Source organism: Osmerus mordax, chromosome 10 (assembly GCF_038355195.1).
Source record: "Osmerus mordax isolate fOsmMor3 chromosome 10, fOsmMor3.pri, whole genome shotgun sequence".
Taxonomy (NCBI): domain Eukaryota; kingdom Metazoa; phylum Chordata; class Actinopteri; order Osmeriformes; family Osmeridae; genus Osmerus; species Osmerus mordax.
This window is the reverse complement of record NC_090059.1, coordinates 11,830,354-11,856,201: the sequence shown is the minus strand read 5'-3', so window position 1 is coordinate 11,856,201 and position 25,848 is coordinate 11,830,354. Positions and strand designations below refer to the sequence as shown.

The 25,848-nt window shown below is 45.7% G+C and overlaps 3 protein-coding genes across 6 annotated transcripts; 1 reads left to right on the top strand and 2 right to left on the bottom strand.

Moving 5' to 3' along the window:
* Nucleotides 1-30: 30 nt before the first annotated feature.
* On the bottom strand, nt 31-12,238 carry usp22 (ubiquitin specific peptidase 22). 2 transcript variants are annotated; one of them, XM_067244342.1, is made up of 13 exons: nt 11,787-12,238; nt 8,218-8,350; nt 6,062-6,175; nt 5,773-5,922; nt 4,697-4,863; nt 4,062-4,209; nt 3,821-3,923; nt 3,203-3,361; nt 2,591-2,717; nt 2,333-2,424; nt 2,127-2,189; nt 1,850-1,999; nt 31-1,671 (listed from the first exon to the last, which is right to left on the bottom strand). In XM_067244342.1, exons 1-13 carry the CDS (start codon nt 11,904-11,906, stop codon nt 1,629-1,631), a joined length of 1,569 nt encoding a protein of 522 aa, XP_067100443.1. In that variant the 5' UTR covers nt 11,907-12,238; the 3' UTR covers nt 31-1,628. The 2 variants fall into 2 exon arrangements, with proteins under 2 accessions (XP_067100443.1, XP_067100444.1); XM_067244343.1 differs by having other exon boundaries at nt 5,773-5,874.
* A 697-nt stretch (nt 12,239-12,935) lies between these two features.
* cops3 (COP9 signalosome subunit 3) lies at nt 12,936-17,358 on the bottom strand. The gene is made up of 12 exons (XM_067244344.1): nt 17,200-17,358; nt 16,346-16,475; nt 16,033-16,145; nt 15,793-15,842; nt 15,404-15,496; nt 15,075-15,254; nt 14,660-14,800; nt 14,312-14,485; nt 14,000-14,086; nt 13,668-13,781; nt 13,450-13,530; nt 12,936-13,267 (listed from the first exon to the last, which is right to left on the bottom strand). Exons 1-12 carry the CDS (start codon nt 17,252-17,254, stop codon nt 13,214-13,216), a joined length of 1,272 nt encoding a protein of 423 aa, XP_067100445.1. The 5' UTR covers nt 17,255-17,358; the 3' UTR covers nt 12,936-13,213.
* Nucleotides 17,359-17,825: 467 nt separating this feature from the next.
* Nucleotides 17,826-21,991, top strand: LOC136950498 (5'(3')-deoxyribonucleotidase, mitochondrial-like). Of its 3 annotated transcripts, none has more exons than XM_067244873.1 (6): nt 17,826-17,968; nt 18,528-18,696; nt 19,227-19,327; nt 20,252-20,312; nt 20,471-20,585; nt 20,693-21,991. In XM_067244873.1, the coding sequence occupies exons 2-6, from the start codon at nt 18,553-18,555 to the stop codon at nt 20,830-20,832; spliced, it is 561 nt and encodes a 186-aa protein (XP_067100974.1). In that variant the 5' UTR covers nt 17,826-17,968; nt 18,528-18,552; the 3' UTR covers nt 20,833-21,991. The 3 variants fall into 3 exon arrangements, with proteins under 3 accessions (XP_067100974.1, XP_067100973.1, XP_067100972.1); XM_067244872.1 differs by having other exon boundaries at nt 18,447-18,696; XM_067244871.1 differs by lacking the exon at nt 17,826-17,968 and having other exon boundaries at nt 17,986-18,696.
* Nucleotides 21,992-25,848: the final 3,857 nt, after the last annotated feature.

The window sequence follows — 25,848 nt, the reverse complement described above, 5'->3', positions numbered from 1 at the left end:
CCAGCGATAAAGAATGAAAGCAGAGCCAGATAGAGATATAGAGCTTTATTGAGTGTTTCATTGTGTCCAAGTCTTGCAGCAGAAGTGTGTGAAGGATTACAGATCAGACCTGCTCTATTAGGGTCATTGGTCCAGGTAACCCAGCAAACATGGATGGTGTTTGGGATTTTGAACCATGTTTATATTTTATTAACATACATACAAACTGTACATATACAACCTTTTACATACAGTAATTATGAAAAACAAACAAGTCCTCTGACACAACTTAGATTAATCTTAGACAGCATGCTGAATGCAAGTACTGATTCAGTACACAAACATGCGCACGCGCATATCACACGTGCATACACACACACACACACACACACACACCGACTCAATGAACACACATACGCACACGCACATCACATTTGCATACACGCACAAACACATACACACACTGATTTAGAACACAAACATGCACACTGACACAAACACACCTGTTCTCTCTCTCTCTCTTTTACAAAGCCACACATCCGTACAAATGGAATTAGAGGACCCCGTGGCTGAAGTGAACCCAGCAGGATGGAGCCAGACACGGGCAGGATACAGATGTGACAACAGCGCTGTCTCATGGTTTCACAACCCTTTACACCCAGGCATCCTGCACACACACACAATACGCCATCATCATCACCACGACGACAGACATACACAAACCTAGCAGACCGTTAGAACACAGGCTCCATGACAGCAGCGTCATGGGAACACAGGCTCCACGACAGCAGCGTCATGGGAACACAGGCTCCACGACAGCAGCGTCATGGGAACACAGGCTCCACGACAGCAGCGTCATGGGAACACAGGCTCCACGACAGCAGCGTCATGGGAACACAGGCTCCACGACAGCAGGGTCATGAGAGAAGCTTTTCTTCTGAAAAGAACGCGACGATGCGGCACGATGAACGCCAAGCTTCGGAAAGGGGGAGGGGTGGGTACACCGTAAACAGAGCTTTGAATGACGTATAAAAATATACCTATGTGTTGTCCCTAACCCTCGACATGACAAAAGAACGAAACACGTGACAGACTCCTCCCCTCAACACAGACTCCTCCCCTCCACGCAGACTCCTCCCCTCCACGCAGACTTTGCCTTTTTTCATTTAAAAAATAAATGTGTGCTAGGTTCATACAGTATTTTGCAACTGAAACTCAAAATGATTTCCATATTCACATCTGCCATAATCTTAATACCATTTCTCTGTATTTTTTTTTGTTTGCATTTAGAGCAATAATGCATATACAGATACAAGACAAACTTGTCTCCTCTCCTTTAAATGCTTGGTCGAGATGATTTGCGTGGTCAAATGGAACTAAGGATTCGGAAAAAGCTAGTATATTCATTGTCCATTTGTCTACGAAGTAAAGTATCAGAGGGAAAATATGCCTGCTCTTCTAATCCGCCTACACGTCCTGTTCTATCAAGTGGATACTATAGCAGTTCAGTGCAGATTGTTCTTGTTTGTTTATTAGAGAGGAGGCATGATTCTGATCCCTGATTCTGATCCCATGCCCCATCTCCCCTCTCTCCTCGTCGCTCTGCTGTTTGGATGTGTGTGTGTAGACTTCTTTATGCCGAGGAGGGTCTATTCGTACTCCAGGAACTGTTTGTGGTAGAACAGCAGGTACCTGGAGGAGGGGAGGAAAGGAGAGGCACCATTCAGACTAGCCCCAAAGCTACAGGACAGAACAAACACACAAACTTTAACATAAAAAATGAATTCATAATTGAATTTACTCCATCCCTCCCACCATCCATCCATCCCTCCATCCAGGGTTTGTGGGTGAGGGTAGGAACAACTCTCACCCCTCGCTGTCCAACACGTCCTTGATGGTTGCTTTGGTGATGATGGCGTCATCACACTTGAACCACTGGTCCTTGTGCTGGCGGATGAAGGTGGTGTAGTGGCCGCTCTCCAGGGTGCCCTGGTGGTTCACCACCGCAAACAGACAGTACCTGAACGGGAGGAGAGAGGGGGGGGGGGGGGGAGAGAGAGGAGGAAGAATCACGTGTGTGTGTGAGGATAACAGAGGGATCTGAATCCACTGACCGATGTGTTCCTAGATGCTGGGTGGACGCTCACTTGTTGTCGTTGTTGAAGGGGTCGACAGTCTGCTGGTACTGACCATTCATCCTGCTCTCTTTACTGGAACACAAACGGGCGCAGGGTTAAACACACACCCGCCTCACACTCAGCTGACATTGCTGCTAAGTAAGCGTGGCTACTGGGCATGGGACAGTTATCTCTCACACACACACAGACACACACACACACAGACACACACTAACCTGGAGGCCATGAAAGGGGTCATGTCCAGCTCCAAAGGAAAGGAGACGTAAGTAGTAATCTTCCTCCTCAGCTTGGCAGAGTGCTCAAACCTCTGGAGGAGAGGGGGGGAGGGGGGAGGGGGAGTGAGGGAGAGGTGAGAAGATTAATATAGACATTTGGGCTATAAACAAACATTTCTCTCACTCACACACACACACACACACACACACACACACACACACACACAGACACACACACAAACACAGACAGGGACTAACTTTGAGGTGGAAACAGGCAACGATGGGGAGCTTCTTCATAGTCAGCTGTTTGGTGGACTCTTGGTAGCTATGGCAACTGCTGCACTTAATCTTGGCGCTGCTCCCTAGGTGCTCGGGCCGGGTGAACCTGCAGAACAGAGCAGGGTCTCAATGCACCGGGGCGTGTGCATGCGTGCGGCACAGAGATGAAAATAAGGCCTACACAACATCAACCATGGGTGGAGAGAGGAGGACAGAGAGAAACAGGGACAAGCACAGAGCTGTGCAGAGAGAGGGGGAAAGAGACAGCAGGATGGAAAGAGGGATGGAAAGAGAGAGAGAGCGAGACACAGAGAGAGAGACAGAGAGAGAGAGAGACAGAGAGAAAGAGAGAAAGACAGAGAGAGAGAGACAGAGAGAAAGACAGAGAGAGAGAGAGAGAGAAAGACAGAGAGAGAGAGAGACAGAGAGAAAGACAGAGAGAGAGAGAGAGAGAAAGAGAGAGAGACAGAGAGAGAGAGAGAGAGAGAGAGAGAGAGAGAGAGAGAGAGAGAGAGAGAGAGAGAGAGAGAGAGAGAGAGAGAGAGAGAGAGGGCTGAAAGAGAAGGCCCGGGGTGGCCCGCCTGGTCCCACCTGCGCAGACAGTCGGTGAGGGTGGTGGCTCCGCTCATGTGACTCTCTCCGTTGAGCAGGGTGCCATCGTTGCCGGGGCTGAGGGGCCAGAAGGGCGTGGAGGAGCCCGGCAGGTCCAGACTGATGTCCCAGAATGGGTCGATGGTCGTGGAAACACCACTGGAGAGACAGAGAGAGAGAGCTATTTTTCTACCTATTGATTTTTCACATCAAATGTAATCAACGCCCTGCTCCGCCCAGTCCAACCACCAGGTGGGGATAGGTCTCTCTGTGTTCCACTGGGCACGCTCTGCTGCAGAACTCCAGCAGGCCTTATCAGGTGTGAGGGTGTGTATGCCATAGTCATTCACGGCAGGAGAGAGAGCAGGTCAAACCAGGCCAGGGAGGAGGGAGTTACTTTAGAGCACTATGGCAAGAGAGGGTTCCCTAGGGCACTAGCAGCCTATGCCATAAACATATACCCTGACAAAGACACATATTGGTATTTCCTCTCTCTCTCTCTCTCTCTCTCTCTCTCTCTCTCTGTCTCTCTCTCTCTCTCTCTCTCTCTCTCTCTCTGTCTCTCTCTCTCTCTCTCTCTCTCTCAAACACACACACACACGTGTGAGGAGGCCTTACTGGCAGACTTGACAGGTGACGTCTGACTGCAGGCCCCCGGTGAAGATTTGGTCGATGATGCAGTTGCAGTGGTTTGGGTTGTTGGCCTTCTTACCATTGTCATCTGCTTGGACACACACACACACACACACACATTTGAGGATCAAAGCTAAAGCTCCTGAAGACTATCCTCTGTGCCCTCATAAGGATGCACACTGTGTGTACACGTGTGTGTGTGTGAGAGAGAGAGAGAGAGACCAACCCTTGCAGTGTCGGTGCAGCACGTCCAGCGCTGCGATGAGGAACTCGTGGGCGTCCTGCTGCTCGTAGCCCGCCAGGTGGCGTGCGTGAGTCCACACCAGGTGCAGCAGGCGGAAGGGAATGTGGGGCGAGCGGTGCCCCGAGTAGAACTGAGACACGGAGGGAGGAGAGAGAGTGAGGGGCAGAGAGGGAGCAGAGAGGCAGGCAGAGAGGGAGGCCAGGGCAGAGAAATCAGAATCAGAATCAGAAAGGGATTTATTCGCCATGAAAGTTTGCACAGACAAGGAATTTGCTTTGGCAGGAAGGTGCATACAATAAACATATACCTAAAATTTAAATATGTGGACTAACTATACTAAGGGTACATAAACTAGCAGTACTAAGTGGGATAAATATAAGTTGCCGTAAATTACAATATAAAAATACAAAAATACAAATATTACAAAAAAAAGAATAAAGGTAGAAGGACAACATTGGAGAGGACAGAGAGAGGGAGACACACAAAGAGACAGAGAGACAGAGAAAGAGAGATTGAAAAAGAGAGGAAGAGAGATGTTGGCGGGGAGAGGGAATTGAGAAAGAGAGATAGGAAGAGGAGAAAAGATGACAGCACCGCCACGCAGCGACCCGTCTCACCTCCTGGAACAGCTGGGACATCTCACACACCAGGCAGGAGTTGGCCTGCATCTCACACTTGTGTCTGTCGGACAGGAAGAAGTCCCTGAGCAGAGGGGTGTGTGTGAGGGCCTGGACGATGCAGTTCATGAAGCACGTGTTGCCCAGGTTGATCAGCCCTCTCAGCCCTGCGGGGGAGATGGTTAGTAACTGAACTCAATCCTTCACAGCACTAACAATTCAGACGGTGTTTAGAGAGCACCTCCTGTGACTGTGGAGCAGACCGTAGCACACACACACGCTCCATCTGCTCCTGCTCAAAGCGCTCTTCAGCTGAATCCCGGAGGATGGGTTGAAGGAAGGGGGTAAAAAGATGGAAGGATGGAAGAGAGAGTCTCTTGCTGTGAGCACCTGCCAGAGTGAGCATGCTCCTGCTTTCTGACTAGACACACCCCCCCCCCTACCCCACCCCAACTGGGCTCTCCTGTCTGTGTATTACTTGGTTTTACACACACACACACACACACACCACACACACACACACACGCACACACCACGCCTGGGGCACTGGGCAACTTGACAAAAGACAAATTGGATTTTCCCTTTCTCCCTCAACTCATCTTCAATTCATTTTCTCCGACCGCATTACATTTGAAGAAAGTGAGAGAAAGACGGGAGTAGAAGGAGCCCAGCGGGACAGCAGGTGTTTAGCACCACACTGCAGCCTGCAGCCAGGCCATTTAACACCATCACCAAGCCTGGGCTGGCAGGCTGGGGGAGGGGGGCGTGGGAGGGGCTGGGGGAGGGGGGCGTGGGAGGGGGGCGTGGGAGGGGGGCTTGGGAGGGGGGCGTGGGAGGAGGGCGTGGGAGGGGCTGGGGGAGGGGGGCGTGGGAGGGGCTGGGGGAGGAGGGCGTGGGAGGGGGGCGTGGGAGGGGCTGGGGGATGAGGAAAGAGAAAGGGCATATTTGTGCTCTGAACACCTATTCTTCAACGATGAACACCCATTAATTATCCTCTGACTGATCTCCTACCCCATGTATTAACTGTTTTTTCTCCTTCACTCAACATCCATACACACACATACAGACACACACACCTATGGTGCAGTTGGTGGTGATTTTCCTCCTCTTGGGGTTGGGTCTGAGGAGCTCCAGCTCTCTCTTGGTGGGCTCCCACGTCGAGTACTTCTCCCCCACGCCTGCAGGAGGGGGGCAGGGGCAGGACAGGGAGGCAGAAATAATGAATACTAATTTCAGTGAAGTACATTGACTAAGCCACAGCACAGAGAGAGTGAGAGAGAGAGAGAGAGAGAGAGAGAGAGAGAGAGAGAGAGAGAGAGAGAGAGAGAGAGAGAGAGAGAGAGAGATAGAAAATAATAATAATACCTTGCAATTTCCATGCTTTCCTTTGTTCCTCTTTGGCGATCTGTTCCATGTCTTTGTCATATATGTAGTCCTGGCACACAAAACAGTATATTCCCCCATATAGTAAGTCCATAGCTGGAGAGAGAGTGAGAGAAAGAGAAGGAGGAAGGAAAGAATTAAACAGGTTTATTTCCATCATGACTCAAGGCTATGTAGGCGCATTCAGTTCATCTGTGGTCCAAAATTAAGATTAGTCAGAAGAGAGAGAGGGAGAGAGAGAGAGAGAGAGAGAGAAGGTGGATCCAGGTATATGTAACTCCTCTCTATCTTTCCACCCACGTTCTGCCCTGTCGACCTGCAAGGCCAGCTTAGAGCTGACATCCTCACTATGAGCAGGCCTGGAGCTCTGCTGGCAGGGCAGGGACAAGCCCTGGGGAGGGGAGGAACCAGGGATTATTTTCATGACAGGGCAACACATGACAGGTCTCCTTCCTTCCTTCCCTCCTTCCCTCCCTCCCTCCCTCTCCCTCTCTCCCTCTCCCTTTCTCTCTCTCTCTCCCTCTCTCCCTCTCTGTCAGCACAAGCTTACGGCAGCTACCTGTTGGCAGTTGCTATGACAACCTGCGTGTCAGCCACTCGAGGCAGACGCTGTCACCCTCTGCAGGTGGAGGAAAGAGGGATGGATGGAGATAGAGAGGTGTGTGTCAGGGGGAGGTGGCGAGATACAGTGAAAGATGGGTCTAAAAAGGGAGTTGGACAGAGCGTCTGTGGGAGAGAGAGAGGTATAGAGATGGAGACCAGCAGAAAGAGATGCATGTAGAGAGAGGTGTAGAGAGAGAGGTACAGAGAGAGAAAGAGAGATGGAGAGAGAGAGAAAAAGAGGTATAGAGATGGCGAGAGGAAGAGAGGTGCGAAGGGAGAGGTAAAGAAAGAGTGGACAAAAAGCTCCTGTCTAAATGGTCTCCTTGACAAGTGTTTCAGACCGCAGGACTACTAACCTCTCTGGAACTGGAATTAAATGTCACTCTCCCTATTTCTCTCACACACCGACGTACACACACTCACACACACACTCACACACCAATATACTACAGCTGTTTGTGAGAAAGCATACATTAACAGCATCTCCTGCTGTTTCACCTGCTGGGAGAGAAGGAAGGAGGAGAAAAGAGAGAGGTAGCATCTCTCCCTCTCCCTCCCCCTCCATTCCTCCTTCGCTCCCTCTATCTCTCTTTCTAAACAATAAACAATTCCCCTAAGTGGAAAAGGCCTGCGGGTAACCATGGGAACCCACTGAGGGATGAGAAACGGGGAAGATAATGACCAAAGAGAGAGAGAGAGAGAGACCCAGCCGCCTGGACAAAGGGCAGGCGTCGAAGAAAGAAGAGAGGGAAGACAGGCGGAAGAGAAGAGAACGCGAGAGGAGGAGGATGAAAGGCGGCTGGGTGGCTCTGTGGGGATTCACCACCACGACTTCATCACTCTGCACTCGTCTGGAGAGATGCCTTCTCCTCTCCTCTCCTTCTGGGAGGTTTCCTTCAGGAGTTCACTATCATTTATCCTGTCTCAAGCCAGTGGGTACACACACACACACACACACACACACACACACTGCTCGTACACACACACACTGCTCGTATTCCTCTTGATTAGGTGCACTCACACAGGCTTTGTGGAAACCTCGGGAGTGCTCTACACAAACAACCCAGTGTTGCGTATGAATAACAACAGCAACAAAGAGAAACAGAACGACTGGATAAGACAGTGCTGAGGGGGATTTTGAGGCGCGCGCACACACACACATCTCCTCCACCCGGTGTTTATTTACTTTTCACTCGTCTGGGTGCTAATTACCGCTCTCTACAGAGTAATTATCTCGTTAGCAGCCTGTGTTGGGGCACATGGTGTTTGTGGGAGCTGCAGGGAGGAGGAGGGTGGAGAGAGGGAGGGAGGGTTGGCCTCCTCAGAAGAAGGTCTTTGATGTTGCAGGGGTAGAGTTGCTTTGTCTGTGAGACTATCAGTGTGTGTGTGTGTGTGTGTGTTCACATCTGTGCACTGCTACATGGATGTGGGTCGGTGTCTTTGTTTCAGGTGACCTGGCGCATGTGTGTTTCCTGGGTGTTGGCGTGTGGGAGCGTGTATGTGGCAGTGTGTGTGTGTGTGTGTGCGTGTCTCACCCAGGTTGTGCCGTTTGTTCTTGGCGTGCTCGTGGATGTGTTTCTTGGTGAAGCAGCCGAAGAAGACGCAGTAGAGGCAGGAGTGGAGCCGGTTCAGCTGAGCGCCGCACATGTGACAGATACACGACTTGGCCTGCAGGGGGCGAGAGAGCACAGTGAGGGAAAGGGATAAGAAGAGAGCGAGAGCGAGAGAGAGAGAGCGAGAGCGAGAGAGAGAAAATCACAGATCCCAGCCTTTCAGTCCGAACTGGGAAAAACTTGGGGGGACTGTTTCGTGTGGCACAGCACCTGGCCTGATGGAGGGGGCAAGCGGACGGAACGAGCCGGGGAGGGGCGAGAGAGCAAGAGAAACCAGATGGAGAGAGAGGACGCGTGGGGGAGAGGGGTGCCCATCAGGAAGCAGGAGGCTGAAAGAGAGAGGAAGGGAATCGCATCCTCGCCCTGCCCCCACGCTCCTTCTCCTCTGGTGGCACAAATGTAATCTAACCTTTGAGAGGAGCACGCCTGGGGGTCAGCGTTTCACCAGGACACTGATGACACACGCGTCACACAACACCTCCTCCCCTCCAGCCCTGCTTCCATCTTCTCTCCTTCTTCTGCTCTCTCACTCTCTCCTCTTGATGCCCCCTCCCTTCCGGTCCTTTCCATCCATACCTCCTTAGTCCTCACAGTATGGGGTCTCCGACAGAATCACACACACCCATGCGTACTTACACAGACACACACATACACACACTCTCACCACAGGCGTCTTCGTACAAGATTGCAGCACTCCTATTGATGATATGTGATATAAACACACACACAGCACAGCAGGTTTGTTGTACTGGTAGAAATATGGAGTATTTGGCTTGAAAGAGGGAAAAAATAAGAGAGAGAGAGAGAGAGAGAGAGAGAGAGAGAGAGAGAGAGAGAGAGAGAGGGACAGTGGAGGACCGATAGTGGCAGTTCAAAGCATGCAGATGAGAGAGCTTTGCACGCCGATGAGCCAGCGTAACTGTGAAGGGCAGAGTATTGTGGGATGTCAACTGTGCATGACAGAAGGAGAGAGAATAAATCTGGGGAAATGAAGAAGAAGAAAAACCATCAAGCTCATTGCAGAGGAGCCTGAGAAAAGGAGACTACTGGATAAGCACTGTGTTCTTCCTGCATCTCCCACCAGCCTGCAGATGAACCGCCCCCATACCTGACAAGACCTCCTTTTCAATAGTAACAGAAACTACAGGCGCCAGCCATCTTCAACAGTGATAAACACTTGACCAAACCTCTATGTCTCTTGACGTGCACTCAGCAACAGACTACCCCTATATAAATATACATGAGATCACTTCAAATGCCAGTCTGCTCACTGCTGCATGGTTAAGCATTTACAGAGCCCATGAAACATGTATAAGCAACAGTCACACCTACAGTACTCAATTGACTTCCATTCAAGACCAGGACAGTCTAACGCCCAGTAGTCCACATGGGTCATGCTGGATGGTATATATATTCTACACACGCTCTCACTGGGTGGATAAGTATGAAGTATGGCCGCTGGATACAATGAGTTGTATGAATTATAGATGGATGGGAGGGATAAGGATATATATTACACAGCCACAGAATCCATATTTCTCGGCCTTGTCCTGCCTGATGGAGGGGTGATCCCAGGGAGGTGGTTCAGGCATGCAGTAATGGACAGCTCAGCAGGGAGGGGACACATTATGTCCGACAACACACCGAGGGAATCACTGGAAGGATTTACTGGGTCTGTGCTTGTATAGCTCCTCTGTACAGGAGTACTGACCTAGTGCCTGTTAGATCCTTTCAGATCATTATGAATGAGGTTCTAGAATGCACTACGGGACCTGATACGAGACCAGCCGTCCTAATCAGAGTTTTGTGGATGCAGGTCCGGCCCTGGTCACCAGACCTGGCCTGACATCGGAGAGAGGGATCCTAATGCTTAAATGATGTTATTTGCCATAAGGGCTAATACGATAATAAAATAATAATAATGCTAATTGTCCTAGCATCATATCTGTCAGAGAACCATCTACTAGAGGGAACCATGCCACAGTAATATGCAGGATAAATTAAAGGTAATAACTGGAACATCACTGTGTAAGTGTGTTTTCAATGATGCATGACGTTTGTCATTCAGCGAATGAAGTATTCCTTGGGTGAGGTCACAGCGAGAGAGATCGATTTTCTCATTCATACTCTCAGTCGTTCATGGAGTCTCTCTCTAATTCCAGATGGCCAATAGGTTCTTAATCAACATCAGCATCGATAGCCATTATCCTCACTGTACTCCTGTCTGTCCATCAAGCCTGCTTCTCCCACTGTCCGCCTCTAAAGAAGACAAATGAGCCAATCAGCTTCTCATTAGGAAACTCCCCAAATGCTGAGGTCTACAACTTGTTTTTTTTTGGCTCCTTCTCTCTATCCGTCCACCCTTCCATCCTCCATCAGCACTCCTGCAGGATGACAGCACACTGAAAAGACAGGAAGTGAGGCGGATGGATGGGAAGGTGATGTAACTGGTGTAATTTCTAGTACACGGCCGGGTTAAGCATTACAAGCCCTTTTCAGGACCAGTTCCGAATACAGGTGTCTTCCTCCATCACTCACTGTCTACAGGAACACAACACATAACCAAGCACACGCACACACACTTCCATTCACACCTGCCCCCACCAAAGCACATTCACTGGCCAATGCACACATGCCCTGCATACAAGCACACAACACAGACAGGACATGTCTCTCTCAAAAACATCATGTAGGTTTCTTCCAGCACACAAACCCTCCTCTAAGGTTGGCCTTGAGTTCTATGGTATAATAAAATAATCAAGTAATCTGATTTTGGGAAGTAGTATGATGTCAGCCGAATACATAGTTTTATGGCGCTTCTGCTTTAATGCACCATTGCTGCATTTTTGATGGCCTACAATAGCATTTTGGTAATGAGCTGTGGTTTTTATGTAGCATCACTGACAGGGAACAAGCCAATAGGAATTCCAGAACAGGGTATGGAGGGCTGGATGGAGCAGAGAATGGTTCAATAGATTCATAAGGTAGGAGAGACTGAAAAAGAACACTGAGTGATTGTGTCATATGTCACGAGAGGGAATGAATGTCACGATATTACTCATTATTATGTCTAATCTATAACACCAATAGCCTACACACAAGAGATTATCTTCCTAAAAGGTGACGTTGGAACTACTGCAGTTGCTGCAGTGGCATCGGGACCCTAAGACTACGACCTTACATCAAAAGGTACTGAGACAATTAGACTGATGAGACTCATTATCCCTGTATTGACCCTAATGTCTGTTCCACTGAAAACAATTTACACAAGAGAGCAAACCGGAAATTACAGGAACACATTATAGCTCTCCCTACACATCAACCACACACACAATAGTGGCAAGCCACCAAAATGATCGTCTATACAGCCAGTTGCCTCCTCGTGTGTCTTGGTCGTCGGTTGATGGGCTCTGGAGACCTGTCAACACATCACGCTTGTCGCAGCGCAGTCTGCATCTGGTTGCATGTTCATCTTTATTTTTAATTTTTACCTTGCGTTTCCTGGTTTCGGCTGATCCGCTCCACACAAAGCATTGGTAAATAACCCGTAGATTTTGTTTCCAGTTATCCACTTTAAAACTGTTCACATGAGGGCACCCGCCGGGACTCATGATGGACACGACATTCGGTTGGACTATTTTCAGCAATGAAAAGCGTGCTTCCTCAAAGGATCCCTGGCACTGGCAAACTCCCAAGTCTCTTCGAATTAGACAGGTTATCCACCGATTGTTTCCAGTTGGCTAGCTTGAGAGGTTGCTAGCCACATCCGAATAGGACGTAGGCAAAGCACACATCCAGACAATTTGTATCGCCTCCGTTTTAGAAAATAGAAATTCCATCTACAAATAGATCCATGCCTGGAGAATGTATCTCCCGTTTTCCCTCTGGTATGTGGGGGTTAATAGCTTGCTAGCTTGCTTGCTAACTGACAGATACAGTAGCTAGCCTTGCTAAATGGTTGGCAATGGAATTTTAACAGTAAACCGCGAGCTTTGCAAGACCCACCTCACTCGTGTCTCTGAGTACCAATGGAAAAGCGGCGGGAACATGATTGACATTAGAGAAAAACGTTTCCCTCTTAGTCCCGCCTCCACTGTGGGGGAGTCTACACTAGGATTGGCTCATGTCTTTATTAGATCCATATCCGCCTGTCAAACGTTGGTCGCATAAATAAAGCCAGAGTACTGTACATTACAAATGAATGTGGGAATATTCAATGGCAGCTGTCCAAGAAATCATTTCAACAACCCAGCACAATTTTCTGAAACATTTTATTACAACAGATCGACAATCGTAAAGCGCAATCCCTCTAAGATTACATCATGACAATAGCTGTTTACCACACTTGCTCCTCAGTCAATTCAATCCACAAGACAATGCGTGGGCGCCCTCTAATGGACCTAAAAAACAGTGCACCAATTTTGTGAATAGGATACTCTCCTCTTTGCATTTGGTCAAGGACAGATTTAGATAATATACCATATGATATCAAATCTACATTATGTTTCAAGAAACTGCTATGGAAGATTTTTACAAGAAGAGAACACTTAGCTTTCTTGTAGCCATATCTACCTAGAATGTGGTGCCCTCCAAATAGATGACCATGCAACAGAAACAAACAGTGATTATCCACACAACAATTTTTGAACAAATAAGTCCAGTTTTTATTATTGTGGTTGTTGATGCAGCAGTGGTTCTCCCACTCGAACATTGATAAATAAAACACTGACAAAATTTAGTTTTTTTTGTTAAAGGTTTCCTCAAGACACCATGAAGAAATAACCAAATTTATCATTCCAAACATTTAGATTTTCCTTGACCAATGTCCATACTCTATAGAATGTTTGTAGGTTTTCCTCTTTAAAAAAAAAGTAGCATCCAATGAGAACCTGTTGTCAGGCAGAGTTCACCCTGGCCCTCAGGAATAACTTGATGTTTTGCTGCCGACATCATCCTCCTGGGTTCCCATACTCTGAAACACATCAGAGACAACCCATTGTCTTATACACTTTGGATCTACAATACTGAACCAGACGCCCAATATGTGATAGTTCCTTGTGAGATTCTGGGACATACATGAGCATTCAAACACACTTCTCATATTTTCACACAATCCAAAATTGTCTTAGTTGATGGCAGTAAATTGCTTCTCACCTTCTGCACAAACTGCGGGTTTACTGTGATTTCTTGATCCATGGACTTTAGTTTCTCATCCAGCTCTATACACTTTAACATCTACCAGAGGAAAGACATTTATAGATTCTTGTTATACAAGAAAATTACTGGTGCAGATTTCATAGCATCATTTTTTGAATTCTAGTATAAGTATAAGCATGTACTGTGCATACATAATGCCATTCACAGGCTCTTACCTCTTGGTCAATTTTGTGGAGCATAGCAGGGTTGTTGTATTTTTCTGGGTTGTCGTGGAAACAGACCATGCCATCCTTCTGGTTGATACTAGCATAGATCTCACCATCTTCAATCTGCAGAGAATAGAAGGCGTGAGTGAAAAAGCACAGGATAACTGAAGTCTGATATAGTTACAATGCTGCGATTTTGCCCTTCTGACAGTTGGGCTGTAATCAGAACAAGAATGTTAATCTCGATTCACATGCTACATGTGTTCTTTGGGAGGCTGGTTGGGGTTTAGGGGTGGATCTGGTGCAGAGCAGTCTTCTGATGTCCATGTTGGTAGACTCACCATGTGCAGGACGTACTTCTCAGCCTCCTGGGGGCCAGACAGCTGCACTCGGCTGGCCATGTCCTGTAAGGACAGTGTCAGGAACGTCTGCAGGAAGAGGGAGAGAAGAGAGGACAGGTGAGGAAGGGGAGGTTAGGTGAGAAAGGGGGGGAAAGAGAGGTGAGGTGGAGAGGTGACAGAAGAGAGAGGAGGCGAAGAGGGTGAGAGAGATCAGCAGGGAGCAGCAACATTTGAGTGAGGAACACCCCCTTTTAGACAAGTGTGAACTTGAGGTGTTTGGTTCATTCATGCGATCACTTATCAAGAGCTAACCTTCGTTAGCCTCTGGATGTTCTTCTTGTAGAGGGAAGACAAGCACTGTTTGACCAGGCCTGTGTTGTTGTCCCGGGTGAACGTCTCGCCGTGTCGGTTGACCAAGCTGCGGAGCTCGGCAGGGTTGTTGGTGGCGTACACCTGGGCCAGCTCGTGGTAGGCATTGCTCAGGGGCTGTTTGTAGTTGGAGACACAGAGCAGCAGTTAAAATACAGGACATATATGGCATTATATATATATATATATATATAAATATATGAATTGGTATGGGGTTGTATGATGTATTTGACTGAATGTGACAGACATATTGTCAATAAAAAGAATGGATGTAATACATTTTATCTTTACCTTGATGAACCTGCCCACTATCTGTGAGGTGTATTTGGGCAGCTGCTGCACTTTGCCGTGAAGGATGAGGGACACAAGGATGTACTTCTTGTAGGCCTCCAACATAATGTGGCTCACTGCCATGGCTGGAGTGGTTATTGCCTGTGGAGGAGACCAGAAGGGAGTCTTACACTAGCATAGTCTAAAGTATTCTATATAGGCATTAATGCTTTGGTACATGCCACAATTAGGGTGCAAATATCTCCTTTGCTGACCATACCTTACTAAACCAAACATCTAAAGTATAAGGGGGTAATCAGGTATTTATAATGATTCTTCTATTCAGTCATATCCAAGATCCATATATTCTATTCTCAAGCACTGGGAAGAACAATGTGCTGTAGGGTTTGTACGGGACAAGTGAAGCAACCAGTACCTGTTCATAAAAATACAGTGCTCTTTCAAAGTTCTTGAGACCTGTGTAGATCATGCCTCCGTAATAGTAGTAACATAGAAAGTGCTTGGCATCGTAGGCGCCGTTCTCCTTACAGATGTCCATCATGTCCTGCTCCAGAAAGGGAAGGACGGGCTTGAAGCACTTAGCTAACAAGCACAGCTGTGTGGGTGGAGACAGAGGCACAATTGTGAGAGTGGTAGATCAGAATGCAGGCAGAAATAACCTAGGTAGAGGTCTGGTGTAGGTGGCTTCTTAACAGAGGCCCAAGTTGTGTTCAGGATTCCAGTCTCTAGCAAGAGAGTACATACCTGACACAGGTCTGCATGAACTGAGGTAAGTTGGTTTGTGTTCATCTGCATTTTGTCTATTGCCTGTTTTAGGACACCGACACCCCTCAATGGCTGTGAAGGGAGAAGAGGTGTTAAAGGACTATTTCACTCAAGGCACATACAAAAATGAACTGGTCTTAATTTGACAACTTTTCCTTCAGGCTTATGTCAATCATCTTGCTTGGTCTTCCAGCATGATGTGTACATTATTTGAGTAGAATGATTCAACATCCATCTATTTGAACCATTTCAGTTGGCCAGGACTCAACAGTACTAGTAACTGTGAGCAACACTCTAGGAATTCAATATTGAACTGCACAGGATAATGCTTGGGGTTAATGATGATGCTTTTATTGAGAAAGTCGTACCTGTTTTCGTTCTACAAGGGCATTTGTCAACTGATGACAGAGGCCGGCAACTGGTAAAGAGAGGCAGAAGAAACACAGTTTGTACCAATCAATACCAATTTCGGACCATCACCATACTTGACCTTGAGAAATCCATAACCACGTAACTTTGGCACTTGCATGTTATCACACTGACATTGTGCACAGAGAAAAACAACAATCTTGAACACATCAGAGTAAGGTCATTTGGTTTAAACTTACAAGTGTCTGTTGCATATCTGACGTGCTCCCCGTTGCAAGTGCTGATAAAGAGCTGGACTTGGGAAAAGAGTGTCTCAAAGTCAGGGATGTTTGGCATGGAAAATTTTACAAACCTGTAGAAAAGGGAGTGGGAGAGATAATGGTAAGGAATGTTATAAAAGAAGCAAGAGAGAGAGGGGTCAAGGTTTGGAAAGAGAGAGAAATTAAGAAATGTAAGGTAACATGCAGGGAAGACAACTATTTAAATTACAAAAGGCAACAATGAAGAGAAGAATAGAATGTTTAGTTTCCAGATGGTTTCAGGGCTACTCACAGCACAGCCAGCACACCTAGGGAGTGCTCCTGGATGTCCAGGGCCCCCAGCACAGTGTCCAGGTGGGACAGATTCTTGGCTAGCAGCTCCCCACTCTTGTTGATCAGTTCACACAGCTGAGTCATCTGACCTGGAGACAAATTAGACAAAACAACCCCTAATTAATGAAAATGGCTTTAACACTAGATGCAAATAACAACGCCATTAAAATAATAATAAATAAAAATATGCAGTATATGAAAGTAATGAATAAATTAGGATATCCCAAAAACAAATAAATGCATGGAATCAGTTACGTCTACGGAAGGTATGTTTACATGATGGAAAGAGACTGAATGAGCTAATGTAAGCTCATGTGATGTAAGCTAGCCAGCTATTTACTGAAAATGTAGCGCCAGGTCAAATATACTCCTGTCAAGCCAAGGCCTCCACATTAGCAATAGAGGTAGTGCACATTAGTTAACAGATTGGGTTTCTGTCCAATGACATTAAACCATCGTACCCCTTGGCCAATGGTATGGGCGATGGGTGGGACTACCGGTAGACATTCCCCAGAAATGATTTTCTCTAACAAAAACAAAAAGTGCGATTTCGCAAGATATATTCAACAGCAGTGTGGTCCAAGTTCATTACTGTACATATTAGATGCTACCATATTCTTTGTTGTCACTTTAGTAGAGTCTTGTCGTCTTAAACGCATATTCAAGCAGCGTGTTTACATGATAAAGCAAAAAGGAGGACCTAGCTAACCAGTTTGGCTAGCTGGCTAGCGTGCTATCAACGGCAAAGCATTGGTTAGCATTAGCGTAGAGTCCCAGCTCATCTGATAAATAAAACCAGTTTCGTTCACCAACCTTGAGCGGAGAGCTGCCGCACATTGTTCACGAACTGCTCCAAGGCTGAAGCCATTATTTCATCTGTCCGAAGTGGAGGTAAAACGCACTGTTTTTCATTCAAATGTCAGAAATAACTCCGTCCGGACTGAAACACGGGGCCACACAGCCGCCTCAGAGAGGAAAGTATCGTGAGACCGAATGTCAGGGTTGCCAGGTCCCTTGTCACTGCAACTGAGGTGTGGTAAACCCCCTTAATGAGTCTTTAAAATAAATCTCGACAATTTAGCATTTAGTCATTTAACATCCTGTCCTTCAGTTCTTCACCAAATTAAATATACGCATTAAAGATCACATGACACCTTATACATATTTACTGTTGATTGGTGCATGTGTTGGATTTGAAAGAGACTCAGTGCCAAAGGAACATATTTTTTATCAGTTACCATTATAAAGTTGTATAATATTTCTAATTAATAAATGTGAAAGTGATTAATACAGAAAACTAGTAAAACCTGTAACGCACATGAAAGCTTTGGGTAATCTTAGCTGCTGGCCCTTTAAAAATCTATAAATACAGGAACTACAGTAAACACTACCGGGTTGCGGGTTGATAGGGAAGATTTAATAAAAAGGAAGACTACCTAATGTATAAAACGCTTGCTACCCAAGAAAGGCACGTATTATCCCATACAAGGATATTGTATTAGTCAATAAAAGTAAATTATGATCTGTAGCTGGGTAAAGCTTTAAGGCCTATCTGGAAATCTGCACATCGACATTAGACCAAGTAAGAGGGCTTGCAACACCACTATCTTTAGTAGTGATACACAACCTGCACATTCTTGGACGTAATGTACATTGCAGCAACACTGTACAAGGGTGCATGCAAATCCTAATGGATTTGCAGCACTCTAGTGTCGTTGTACAATTGTGCGTCACAGTATAAGACCACTGTCTGTAAACACGTCTATACAGTTACCAAAGGCATGTCACATTTGACCTGCTTGCTGGTCAAGAACACTGCACCACTTCACTGCTGGCACCAGCTAACAAAGAATGACGGATTTGAAATATAAACATTTCGCCAAGGAAAAGCACTGTTCAAAACTAGTTTTATTTAAATAGTACCAAACTCGTTATCTGGTGTGTTCAATTTAGGATTCCATGCGGACTTTTAAACGGATTTGAGTCCTCTCGCTTTTTCGCCTTGCTGTTCTTGGTTCTAGAACCGATAGTTGCAACATCATAATGTTACTACTGTCCAGAGTTGTACGCCTGCTCCGAAGAGAGAGAACCATGCTCCATGATCAGTGTATTTCCGCGAACATGTCGTCTGCCTCATCAAGTAAGAGGCTCCGGGTGCTTGTGGACATGGACGGTGTCATCGCTGACTTCGAAGGGGGATTCCTGAAGAATTACCGCGCAAGGTACCCCAACGATCCATTCATAACCTTGGAAGACAGGCGGGGGTTCTGGGTGTCATCACAGTATGGACAGCTGCGGAGTGACTTGTGTGTAAGTGGATCACAGTGGCCCATTGGAGGCTCTGCAAAATGAGCAACATGTATTCAAATAGATTTGAATCGCCAAGTTGCAATGGATTGATCAAAAGTTGGTCTTTTCTATCGTTTCAATTTTTGCAGATCTTATTAAACAAATTTAAATACATGTCAGATCATGGCAGCTATCATTTCATGTGATTTTTGTGCGGTAGTGGATCATATGACTCACTTTTTATATTTCAACACAAACGCACATGACCACAACATAATTTAATTTACTTCATAGGTCTTAATTGGCAGACATAGTGTAGTTAGCTCAGTAACATGCTCCAAGCCGTCTACAACCTTTGAATGACTTCTTGGTATGAGACTTTGGACAGGTGGAGCAGTCCACCATGGCCATGAATCTAGTGTAAAATAGGAGTGGAATTAGCTGTCAGGCACTCTCTGTTTTTCTCTCACTCACTCTCTCACACACACACATTAGCACCCCGATAAAGACGTGTTAATTATACACAATATGTTTGCATGTATTAACTGCAGGAGAAAGCCATCAGTATCTGGGAGTCAAAGGACTTCTTTATCAACCTGGAACCACTCCCTGGGGGACTGAAGGCTGTCAAGGAGATGGCCTCGCTGGACAAGTAAGAGACTACCAAATTTAAGATCTCTCTTGGCCAAGCATGTGAATTTGTATTGATGAACGGGGGGCTGTTTAATGCACCATTCAACCGTATCAACTCACATTGATACAAACAAAGTTAGATCAGAGGAGCTTGAGTAATGTACACAAATATTGAATAGAAATCATTAACAGATAATGTCTGTTAATGATTTTTAGTCTTCCAGCAGCCAAGGGTTGGAAAGTCAGTAGATTTACATGTAGTCAATTAGCAGACGCTCTTATCCAGAGTGACTTTCAGTAAGTACAGGGACATTCCCCCGAGGCAAGTAGGGTGAAATGCCTTGCCCAAGGACACAATGTCATTTGACACGGCCGGAAATCTAACTGGCAACATTCAGATTAATAGCCCGATTCCTTAACCGCTCAGCCACCTCCCAGTAGATACAAATAAACATAGTAAGATAAAAATTGCCAGTAAAGAACAAGTAGGAATGCATGGGGCCGCAGAGACCAGACCAGATCTGACCAATCCAGTCCGTACATTCAGGAATGCACCACATAGTGAGTTATGTAACTGTACTATATGTCTTTGTACTGTATTTGGTGTTTACACAGTGAACAAGTCATCATCCTTTACTCTCCCTGTAAACAAACTCAGTATTTGAAGGAGGTTGTTAAAGTTGGGTCTACAGTACCTAAACTTTGCGCTAGACATGCGCTATGCTGTAGTAGTAAGATGTTTAATGTAATATAAAGAAACATGATACTATTTATCTGGAGGCCTCTGTTCCAGCACAGTGTGCCATGTAAGGAAATTGTTGCTCCTTTATACAACTTACGCAAGTACACTGAACCAAGTAAGGTAGCATAAACAGGTGAGTCACGAAGTACACCTTGTTCAATCAGTCTAGTTTTCTGTTGACAGCTGTTTTCTTTTCCACAGCACAGATGTCTTCATATGCACCAGCCCTATCAAGCATTACAAACACTGCCCATATGAGAAGGTAGGCTTGCAATCTGACACAGCACTGTGTTTATACAGTACTTTATGGTGTTCTGTAGGTAAGGTGGCTTGTTTGTACAGTGGTTATTGGAGTTGTTTGTGTATGTGATGGGTGTGTGTGTCACATCTGTTTGTTTATATGTGTGTGTATGTTTTCAGTATGCTTGGGTAGAAAAGCACTTGGGCCATGAATTCCTGGAGCAGATCATTCTGACCAGAGACAAAACAGTGGTGTCAGGAGACATCCTAATAGACGACAAGCCAGACATCCTTGGTAAGTTTGTGTGTTGACTCTGACACCTTACTCTAAGTCCGTTACCTTTCCTTTCTACCTATCTGTTTTCGAGCTGCAATCTAATGTACCCCCCTCCCCTCCTCAAGGAGTAGAGCCTAACCCTGCCTGGGAGCACATCCTGTTTACCGCCTGCCACAACAAGCATCTGCCCCCCAGCCCTACCCAGCGACGCCTGATGTCCTGGTCCCATGACTGGAGGGCCATCCTGGACAGCAAGAGGCAGTGAACTCAGCAGTATCCTCACAGCAGGGACCATCCTGAAGAGCCACACCGCACTGGGATCATGAGTCCAAAAGTGAAGACCACAGTGAAGACCACCAAATGTGTTTCCCGTTGTACCTCTAGATGGTGCTCTAAGACTTACATCGAAAGCGCTCTAAGATTCTCAAGAATTTCAATCTGAACCGGGGATGAATCTTATTTGTGTTTGATTTTTATGACAACTTTCTCAAATGTTCTTGGTTCTTGTGTACATGTTTGATCTACACATTTCCCTTTGGATCATCTTTACATGCATGCTCATGCAATTGCTGTCCCTATCACAGCATGGCCACACTGTATACACAGAGAAAAACGATCACAGAAGAGATCAGATTTACAGGTTTCAGTGCACTAACAAAAGAGGGACTCCCAACTGTAAATAATCCTCTGTCATTGGTCACAGAGATCCACCAGTGTGCCAACAGTATATACCTTTGTTTGTGTTCCTCTCAACTTAGGTTAGGTTGATGTTTTTAACGGTTGGCTGGACTATGAGAGTGGACAGAGACCGGGGGGTTTCCATGCTACAAATTGCCAAAAAGTTTTTATTTTGATCATGTGTAATCAGTTGCTACAAATTGCATGTCGGTACAAATTATAATGTAGGAGGTGTGGTTTTCTAATTAAGGATGGAAAGCATGGAAATGGACGTCTCATCTTTTTACTTCTGTAATAAGGAGTTATTAAGAGTGACAAGATGTTCAAGATGATACAGCTCACTATTATATTTGGATAAATAGAAAGATATTAATACAATTGAAATACAATTATGTTTATTTTTAGAGTATGTTAGAATATATATATATATTCTAGCAATAATAACCCAGTTTTTTGTTTCATTTTTTCATATTAACATTTAACCAAGGTAGAAGTTATGTTTACATCCTGACTCCATGTGTCAGTTGTGTGAGACTAGATAATGGTTGACCTTGAGAAAAAGTTGAAGAATCATTCTTCTCCCTGAAGTGTATTGAAGCTTCTATATAGGGAATATGTCTTACCATGTAAACACAAGCAAAACCTGAACCTGGTGCTAATATACTGTCCACTTAGTTAGACCCAGTTAGTCCAACCCTGAACAATGTTGTCCTATATTCTTCAATAAAGGCACATACACCTTGTTACCTTGATGTAGGTACTGAGTGATACAGCTGTTTATCACTCTAACCATTATACTTAAGGGATGGGTCTTTTTGGGAAGGAGACAGAGCTGTATACGCTTGTTGGGATGTGCTCCATCTAAGTAGTATGAGTACTGAGATCTTGTGCTCATTATGACTATGTTTGTCAAGGTGAGTTTAGCAACCGCATAATATCACTCTTCTTACATGTCGGCCATCTTGTCAACGAATGTCTCTTGTTCTTGGTGCTGAACAAGTATCTGTCAGTGGTTGTTTTTTCATCAGAAATTTTTAAAGCATAATTAATAAATTGTTGTGAATTTTGTGCAAGCATCTGATCTAATATTCGTTTTTCCTTTCTATTCCAGTGTAGTAGTCAGTATCAGTAACAGACAGTAGGGGTCACTACTACCCTTGCATTTCAGATACATAACACATCACTTGCAGGGAAACCATCCATTTATCCTGCTTGGTAACATTCACAACCTTGTTGTGAACCAGGTGCAGTAATATCATCAGCCATAGAAACATATTGATGATGCATGAACACAAAAACAACACAAAGGATTTACCTGAGTAGCCTCCTACTGTATGAGGAGGCTCGCCTCGTTACTTAGAGTGACTTCAGTTTGTGGAAGACTCACGTACCACAGCCAACCACCGCAGGTCTGTCTAGAGCTGTGTGGAAGGCCCTTTGAGGGCAATGATACAGCGCAACTGTACTCACATAGCACAGACAATGCTTGGTGTTGTTAGGTTGTTTGTGTTGTTGCAACCTGCTCTATATGATCAAAACAGAAAACAATTACAGTATTTTCCTTTCTAACGACATTGACTGAATTGTATAGTTACACCATAACTAGAGTATCAATTGCTAAATAATCTTATGTACAAGCACTCTATTGACTATGTATAAGTTTAGTAGGCAGAGCTACTTGCCATGTGTTTGGCTGTGTTCAGCCATATACCTGGTTTTATTACTGTCTACGAGAATTGAGAGGTGCTATTGTAATCATACAGAATTAATTTTTGCAGCCTTTATTTATTTTCTGATACCACGCCATAGCCCACCCAGAAAACAACAAATGTTCTCTAACTGGTTGTATAGGAAGGACAGCAATCCTTGCTACCCAAGCCATCCAGCCAGCACACACACACACACACACACACACACACACACACACATACATACACATACACACAATGAAAATTGATGATTCTGAATTTGACACAAATTATATACTGTCTGTTTTGTAAAATATACTTCTCTTCCATTAGGGCTGGACATACACTGGCAGAACACAAAACACAGGGTCCTAATGGTTGAATGTGACAGACTTCAAACTAAAGGGAAACTTCCAACCAACAGCCAACTTCCTCTGATGTGGCTTCTTAAGCTGTTTACTGTACCTAATCTGCGTGTGTGTGGGACTTTTGTAGCAGAAGAGTAGTGCTCCATAAATGTTGTTGAAACAATCCTTCTGAGAAAAAGCAGCAGTTGATCTCCTTTCCTTAATCATGCACACCCCAGCCTCCAGCGCAACCTTGGGGATGTTTTACACTTACAATGATGTCACAACAACGTGCAGAGTACGGAAATGTCACTGTCACAGCTGATATGAGCAATGAAGAGCTTTAACAGTGTGCCCTCACCACCCCTAATTATGATGTTCAGTCAAGTAGCCAGCTAGCCAGACAAACAGACAGCCAGACAGATGGCCAGCCAGACAGCCAGACAAGAATATAGAAGAACATAGAAGAACCACATAGCATCTGAGGATCACTAGACATTTTCTTTGAAATGGAATAGGCATGAATTATAGGGATGGAAAGAATATATTGATGTCAATTTGACTACAATCTTTGTTCTGTGCTTCTAGGCACGTCCAGCATTGATAGAGCCATGACGCAGTTTGGGTACTGTAAATGGGACTTCATTTTGTCTTCAGAAAAAAAGAGAGCCAGGGTGGGAATTAATCTTTGGCCAAATTATTGAGCATTAAACAGCAATTAGTACTTTTCCACCATTCAGGCATATATAACTCCACAAGGCCCCTCTCTCAGAAAGTCAGACTAATTGGAAATACTGTTTTTCTTACCAGTCAGTTCCCAGAAAACGTTCAGCAATTTGTGGAACAAATTCAGATGATTCATACATTGAGAGATGATAAAGAGGGAGGCGTGGGGGGGGGAAGGGGGCGGAGGTGGGCTGGAAAGGAATATTTTGATGCTTGTGAGAAGAGTGTGGTGGTGTATAACATACACAAAGCGTGACAGGGAGATGTACGCACTGAGGGGCAGTGACGAAAACATGTCCCTCCGCTTGGTCTCGACTGTGCTCTGCTTCTCGCAGCGTTGACAAACCATGTCTGTTTGTGAACGGGGCTCTCCTTCTGGGGTCCTGGCCATTTGTCAGGTTGACTGGAACAGCAGGCATACTGTATGAGAGGTGCGTGTGTGTGTGACTGGAGGGAAGACAATTTTCCTTTACAGCGGATGACGTGTCTGACGTACATCTCAGATTTAATTAGAAAGGTTTAGGGGTGACACACACACACATACACACACACACAGTCTCGATTCATTGGCCTGCTCACCCTAATTAAGTTATAGCATCTGGGAGAGCATGGGGAGGAGAGGCGAGTGTGTGAGTATGGGTCCACTCAACAATAATGTAGAAGATACTGTCAGAGATGAGCTTTCACATCAAAGACAAGACAAAGACACACACACAAACAGCTGTCACAACATCCACAACTGTGAATCAAACATATCCTAAATCGACATACACCTACCACGTCCACATCATTTCTCTCTCTCTCTATGTCTCTCTATCTGTCTCTCTAACTCTCCCTTTCTCTTTGTCTCTGACTCTGTCTCTGTCTCCGACTCTGTCATTGGGTCTGTATCACTGTCTCTCCATCCCTATATTTCTGTATCTTTCCCCACTCACACACACGTCTCTGTACACCATAGCACCTGCCTGACCTTCTGTCTGCCCCAGCGCTGTGCCCGCAGCTGCAGGTTATTGGGTCAAATCTCTCTCGTCCATCGTTATATAAGAGGAAATCTCTGATACAACACAGGAGACCTCATCCATACCCATGCACAGGGTGATTCAGCAGCAGAGGACTGGACAGCTGCCTGGCGGTAACGGAGGTTTTCCTGTACATAAGCAGAGGGTATTCAAGGTAGCATGGGCCTCAGTACCCAGACCCAGAGGCTGTGGAGTTTTCCATTGTATGAATAATGCCGACATGCATGCATCATTCAGAAAGCTCTGGACCAAAGAAGCAACAACACAATCAATCGAAATGCTGTGGAAATGTACAGACCGAGCCTCACACACACAGACACGCACACACACGCCTCAGTGAGGTCCTTGGCGCCCTCTGGTGTGCGTATGACTGTGAGCAAGGGGGTGACAGTAAGTTTGAGTATGTCAAGTTCTATAAATGGGGGTCTAGGGGTTTGAAACCATGAATCATTTATCCACAGAGATTAAAGTATATAAGTCAATGTATTCACTTTTCCCTATTTTAGTTGGGAGGCTCGGAGGACTTTTGAGTCACACTTGGAGTTGGCCAATAGACCTGGCTGGAAGGAGAGGGAAGTTTGGGTCTGAGGAAAGTGTTTCTGCTGGGGTGCATCTCCATCTCTGTTTCCATCATTCCCCTGAGGTGTGAACGTGTGCCAGGGAGATTCACAGACTGACGTGATCCGCTTAGCAGATGGCCAATCTAACGCAGAAACACACACACACACAGATACCAAGCGGATTGTGCCAAGGCAGATGACAGGGTATACGTGAGCACGATTGCTTACGTGCCAATGTATGTGTTTGCACATGCTTATGTGTG

Excerpts from the sequence above, each read along its gene's own strand:
- usp22 (XM_067244342.1), bottom strand. The coding sequence starts at position 11,906 with ATGAGTCCCGGCGGGTGCCCTCATGTGAACAGTTTTAAAGTGGATAAC. Across the intron at positions 3,924-4,061 it reads GCTGCACCGACACTGCAAGG|ATGACAATGGTAAGAAGGCC; the intron begins GTTGGTCTCTCT and ends GTGTCCAAGCAG. Across the intron at positions 2,425-2,590 it reads TTGCCTGTTTCCACCTCAAA|AGGTTTGAGCACTCTGCCAA; the intron begins GTTAGTCCCTGT and ends CCTCTCCTCCAG.
- cops3 (XM_067244344.1), bottom strand. The coding sequence starts at position 17,254 with ATGGCTTCAGCCTTGGAGCAGTTCGTGAACAATGTGCGGCAGCTCTCC. Across the intron at positions 14,486-14,659 it reads TAGTGGGCAGGTTCATCAAG|CCCCTGAGCAATGCCTACCA; the intron begins GTAAAGATAAAA and ends AACTACAAACAG. Across the intron at positions 13,268-13,449 it reads ACCCGCAGTTTGTGCAGAAG|AGTATGGGAACCCAGGAGGA; the intron begins GTGAGAAGCAAT and ends GATGTGTTTCAG.
- LOC136950498 (XM_067244871.1), top strand. The coding sequence starts at position 18,430 with ATGTTACTACTGTCCAGAGTTGTACGCCTGCTCCGAAGAGAGAGAACC. Across the intron at positions 19,328-20,251 it reads GAGATGGCCTCGCTGGACAA|CACAGATGTCTTCATATGCA; the intron begins GTAAGAGACTAC and ends TCTTTTCCACAG. Across the intron at positions 20,586-20,692 it reads CGACAAGCCAGACATCCTTG|GAGTAGAGCCTAACCCTGCC; the intron begins GTAAGTTTGTGT and ends CCCCTCCTCAAG.